The sequence below is a fragment of the Leopardus geoffroyi genome, chromosome D4 (assembly GCF_018350155.1).
Source record: "Leopardus geoffroyi isolate Oge1 chromosome D4, O.geoffroyi_Oge1_pat1.0, whole genome shotgun sequence".
In the NCBI taxonomy this organism is placed as follows: Eukaryota; Metazoa; Chordata; class Mammalia; order Carnivora; family Felidae; genus Leopardus; species Leopardus geoffroyi.
The window spans coordinates 50,643,333-50,648,531 of NC_059342.1; the positions used below are offsets into that span (position 1 = coordinate 50,643,333).

At 43.2% G+C, this 5,199-nt stretch overlaps 1 protein-coding gene across 1 annotated transcript in view; it reads right to left on the bottom strand.

The window, feature by feature from the left end:
- Window positions 1-5,030, bottom strand: part of LOC123593748 (putative exonuclease GOR) — a 41,725-nt gene extending 36,695 nt beyond the window's left edge. The window contains exon 1 of the mRNA XM_045470149.1: window positions 15-5,030. Coding sequence (XP_045326105.1) covers window positions 15-1,175 — 1,161 coding nt within the window. The 5' untranslated portion in view covers window positions 1,176-5,030. The remainder of the gene's footprint in view (window positions 1-14) is intronic.
- Between the last annotated feature and the right edge of the window lie 169 nt (window positions 5,031-5,199).

Consider the following 5,199-nt stretch of genomic DNA (forward strand, 5'->3'; position numbering starts at 1 on the left):
AAAAACGGACTGACCTGTTTAGTAGTCTCTCCCTTACAAGCTTCACTTTCTGTGAACTCTGTGAAAATTCGAAGGCATTCCTTCCTAGTGTCACCGGAATCAGAGGGAGTGTCCTCCTCAGTAGGTTCCTTACCAAAATCAAATTGGACTACCTTGCGGTCCTCAAAAGTAGTGAGGTCCCGACTATTGTCTGGTCTTTCTAACACTTCGCCTTCTGCACGCTCACCTGCGGGAGAGACCTGGGGCCGGCTTGAATACCAACCTTCAGTTTCTTCATTGTGAGGATTGTCAATTGTTTTTACATATTTTTTGTGATGTGGATACCTTTCATTATGCATTCTGTTCTGTTTTTCTTTGTCACTGAGAGGTGCATGAGGTATGCTCTCTCCGGAAATACAGACATAGTTTTTCCCACCACCACAGCTTCCCATCTTAGGGAGGTGGTTTTTAGCAAGATTCAAGTTTACGTTACTTTTAATATCTAGTGAGCTATGCGTGAGCGATTCTGGTGGTTCTGATTTGTTATCGTCATCATCTACTTGTGTGGTTAGTTGGGTTTTATCGATTTTTTCCTCTTCTGTGCCAGTAATTTGAAGACTCCTCTCCTCTGGGGACATTATAGGTACCCTTTCATCCATATTCTGATATTTGAAGCCTCTCAATGGTTTAGGTTTCTTAGAAGTAGGCACGATTGGAGGTACATCTATTACAAGGTCATCTTCATCAGATTCTTGAAGATTTATTGTAATTCTTATTGGTGAAACATGAGGCCTTTGGCTCTCCTGGGACATGTGGCGATTCTCATCCACAGATTTTTTCAAGCGGCAGACTTGCTGTTCGTCAGGCTCAGCCTGTGTCACTTTCGATGCCCCAAGCAGCTCTGCAGAATAATTCAGCAAGGGATCATATTCAAGATCAGTTGCTGGACACTTGTGGTCCAGTACATACTTTCTGGCCTGACTCTCTTCATTCTTTGATGGCTCGTGCCACTCTTCCTTTGGAAGCGGGCGATTTTCAAGAAAATCTTGCCTCATATTTGTATTCCTGAAGGAGGTCATGTGACTTTGCGATGGCTCTTCATGTGTTAAAGCAAGCTTGGAGAGGCTCTTCTGCTTTTCTTCAACCTCAGTCTTGACGGATTCAATTTCTTTGCTGAGCCTTTCCAGTTCTTCCATGGTTGTGCCTAGTTTTGTCAATGCAAGAGAAGTTTTGTTTTATCTTTAAAAATCACTTCAGATGAAATGCAGACTCCAGAATATCCTGGACAAGGAGTTTACTATCAAAAGGACATTAGCTCTTCCAAACCCAGCCATCTACTAACTGATCGGTTCTTAGAAGCAGAAGAAGTCAAGAACTAGCTCTGTTTAAGTCTTTGAAATGTCGAGCTCATCTCCATGACTGATTAAAGTACATTCGTGCCTTATTACTAAAGTGCCCCACCGATGTGGGGCCAGGTTTATACATAATTGTTAAACTCTGTCAAACATGATATAGTTTGGATATAGCCTATTGAGATTATTTACCAACCAATGACAATTTGGAACCAGTTCAAATACCCGAATGCCACTTACACCGAATTGTACATCGTTTCATACACCAATATATCTTCTCTAAGAAAACATTATTTAAAGCACTAGTCTTTCCTTAATTCAGTGGGCTTCAAAATTTTCATTAAGGTCCCTGGTAGTCTACTGATTGTCTCAAACATAAACTGCCCCCTTCCCCTGCCCACCAACATAAAAAATCTTAAAAAAAAAAAAAAAATCAATCAATAAAACAAAACTCTAGAGAAGCTGGATTCACACTCCTGAGAAAAAACCAGGATAGTAACAAGAGAAAAGGCTCACAGTAACAGCTGTTCCCAATACCTGGCAGCTCCCTTCTGACTTTTAACTAAGGAAATCAAAAGTTTCTTCCCTCTTTTCAAGATACATTTTCCTATATCATTTATGGGATAATTTATACACTTCTCTCTTCTCTCAAACAAGAGATTTCAGATAGAACATGTGGTCCAACTTTTAACCTGTGAATTTATTTTCGATAATCCACATGTTTTGATAACACACATGCTGCTTTTTTACAAAAGGAGCTCTCTCCTGGCTCAACAACCTCTTTTCCTGTTAAATTAATACTGCTGAAATGTACAAGAATGGGTTACAAAGGTGAATGACATTTGGGGGGAGGAAGGAGAAGGCCAAGAGCAAGCCCCAAAACGAGAACTATCCTAGGATCCAAACATAAACGCCTGGATCTAATTTCTCTTTAAATAAACGCGGACAGGGGTCTAAACTCAGCATAACCAGCCGGAACTGCATTCTGTCATCAGCTGGGTTTCATTTGGTTGCCTTGATTGAGGAAGGACTGTTTAAGCAGTGCTTTGGGAGCACTATTGAAAAAAAAATGTGTTTATACTTTCTCTCCATCTCACAAGTTAAAAAAAAAAACAAAAAAACTTTTTTCCCCCACCAGAAGCTATATTTGGAGGGTTAATTTTGAAGTTTGAAGGCACACTTAAGAACCTTTGGTCAGGCTACAGGTGCCTGAGAAAATCTCCTTTGGATTATAAACACTTCTTGCTGCAACCAGGGTCCCACCACACCTCCTTTCACCAGAGCATAGTAAACCCCGTAGAGTAATTCCATGATGGGTATGGGTGACACAAGTCCACGCACATCCATCTTACAGCCAGCAAACCTGTGCATGCCTTTCTAGGATCCAGCGCGGCGGGAGCAGGCATCTCCTGGTCGGTAGCAGGGAGACCACAGCCCAGCGAGCGCCGCTCGCCCCGCCTCCCTGATCACGTGACGACGTGGGCAGGGAAACCCATGTAGAAGGGGGCGTGTGCGCGGGGCTCTCAGTCACTGCACCCCATGTGCCCTGTCCTTTGGACCCAGTAAAGAGGGGCTCTTGAGACAACCAGCCAACTTCATCTTCGCGAACATTACTGCCCCTCCACGCCCAGGTTTCAGGAATCATGGGACCACCCAAAAGGCCTGAGAAAAACTCTCCCACTTAGGATCCCCATAGCACCATTACTGTTCAACATATCTCAAAACATACTTTTCACGGGAGGGATAAAGAAAAAGGGAATAGAGGTTGGCACTTAAGGCTCCTGATCCTGGGTATGATGCTGGGGAGATTTTGCTCTTGGAGACTCGGGGACAACTTGGTTCTTCCTCCTAAAGCAAGAGCTTTTCTCTTTTAACAGCCACCCTGTAGGAATTGGCCTTAAGTAGCCAGTAGGAAAATAGATCAAAGTACCTCTTTGTGGGCTGGGGAAGAGGCAGATTATGGGCATCGGAGAAAGGAAATAAGAGTCGAGACAGAATGCTTGGGAGACAGAAATTAAAAAGCAATTTTTTCATGACCTTTCAGGGCAAACAGAGATCTAGAGAACCTGCTGAGGAAATGTACGTTTGGTTAGTAGAGGACAAATGAGGCACTCTCACCCCCAACACACAGACAGACACACACACACACACCAGCCCGGGCTATACGGACCTGTCCTTACTTCTAGACCAAGCAAGAGGCCAGAGGTGGATACTAGTAAGGTTACCTGATATGCTTCATGCCCCACCCCCACTATAACTTGACTGAACTTTACAATGGTATCTGCAGTGGTCTCCACAAGCTATGCTAATTGAGGATGAAAAACCAATTTTTAAAAATATGGTTTACATCTCTTTTGGCCATTTAAACCATAGTAATGCAATATTGATTAATTCTCTAATACTTTGGAGTCCTGGAGAGAAGTTGGGTCATTAAAATGCGACTTACATCTATTTCTATCAAGGAAATTTTCAAGGGTGGGTGAAGAAAAGAGGTGGGAGTGAATGGTAGTCAACCCCTCACGCCCACCTGACATTTTTTTCCATAAGCCCTTTCTCACCCCTGGATTCAACATGGCTCCCATGGCTCCTCCACACCTGGAGGACTTTCAAGCAGCTGCAACCATCTGTCTCACTCATTTCCCACTGCATTTCCTGGTGTCTGAACTGACAATACAAATGCTGGCACTGACCCCCGGGATGGTCCTAAGGGCACGGAAAATGGCAAAAGGACCCGGCAAAGGGTAGCATGGGCTACTGCTCAAGGCCACCCCTGAGTCACTATCTGTACACTCTCTGAGCCTACCTGAGATGAACTGCCTTACCACGTCTTTTTGCTCAGGGGTAGGTCTTATATAGTCCCAAGCTACTCAAAGGTGGAGCTTCCTAGCTTTCCCAGCCAATGGTGAGACTGGGGCTGGAGTCAAGGGAGAAAACAGGGAGTGAGCAAATGACTGAGAATCCACAGTAGGGGAAGTGGCAGGTGAGTGGAAAGAGTGTGTCTATCCTCCATGGGGAAGGTTCATAGAGGCATAAGCTAGGGGTGGGGAGAACAATTTTCCAAGAACTTAAAGGACCCTCAGTTAAGGAGCCTTCCACCATATTTATGTGGGGCTGACCTTGCTCCTAAATAGCGTCCTTTGGTTTTTGTTACATTTGACTGTTAGCCTTCACGGATCACAGAGAGAACCATGCTTTGGAAGAACATCTTAGTTTTGCCCCTCTCCCTCAGGTGATCTTAGACAAGGCATCTGGCTTACCTGAGTTTTCATTTGTTGATCTGTGAAATAAATGTGCTTTTCATAGGGTAATAGAATTCAGTGTGATATAATATACCAAACTGCCTAACATAAAGTAGGTGAGAATTTAGGAAGGCAATGAAACCTAAGTTCTCCCCCAACCCCCAGCTCTACACACATCCACAAAAGACCAGATGCATGTTCCTAAAATCTTTCCTGTTGAAACTAATTCCTCAAAGTGAAACAATATCCATATTCCATGGGTCTTCTTTGTAAACTGAAATACTCCTGGAATGGAGAGCCTCCTAAGTCACTGAGAAGTTGACGACTTTTAAACAAGAATGCTAGGAGGCTCTAGTACTAATTTAGTTTCATTTCTTGGCAGGGTACAACTGTTTCACCAGTAAAACACAAACAGGTGTGTTCTTTTTGCTTTGGGGTGGGGCGTAGGTAATTGTGATTACCCTGAAAGTCCTCAGAATGCAGATAAGATAAATATCTAAATGTCTTCATTTTAAAGAGAACCAGCCTAAAGTGAATAGTTTTCATAAGTCACTGTCCAGGATTATTTTTACCGGATGAGTTTTCCACACCTTAATTTGTTTTCTTGTATTTTTTCCATTATAAAACTG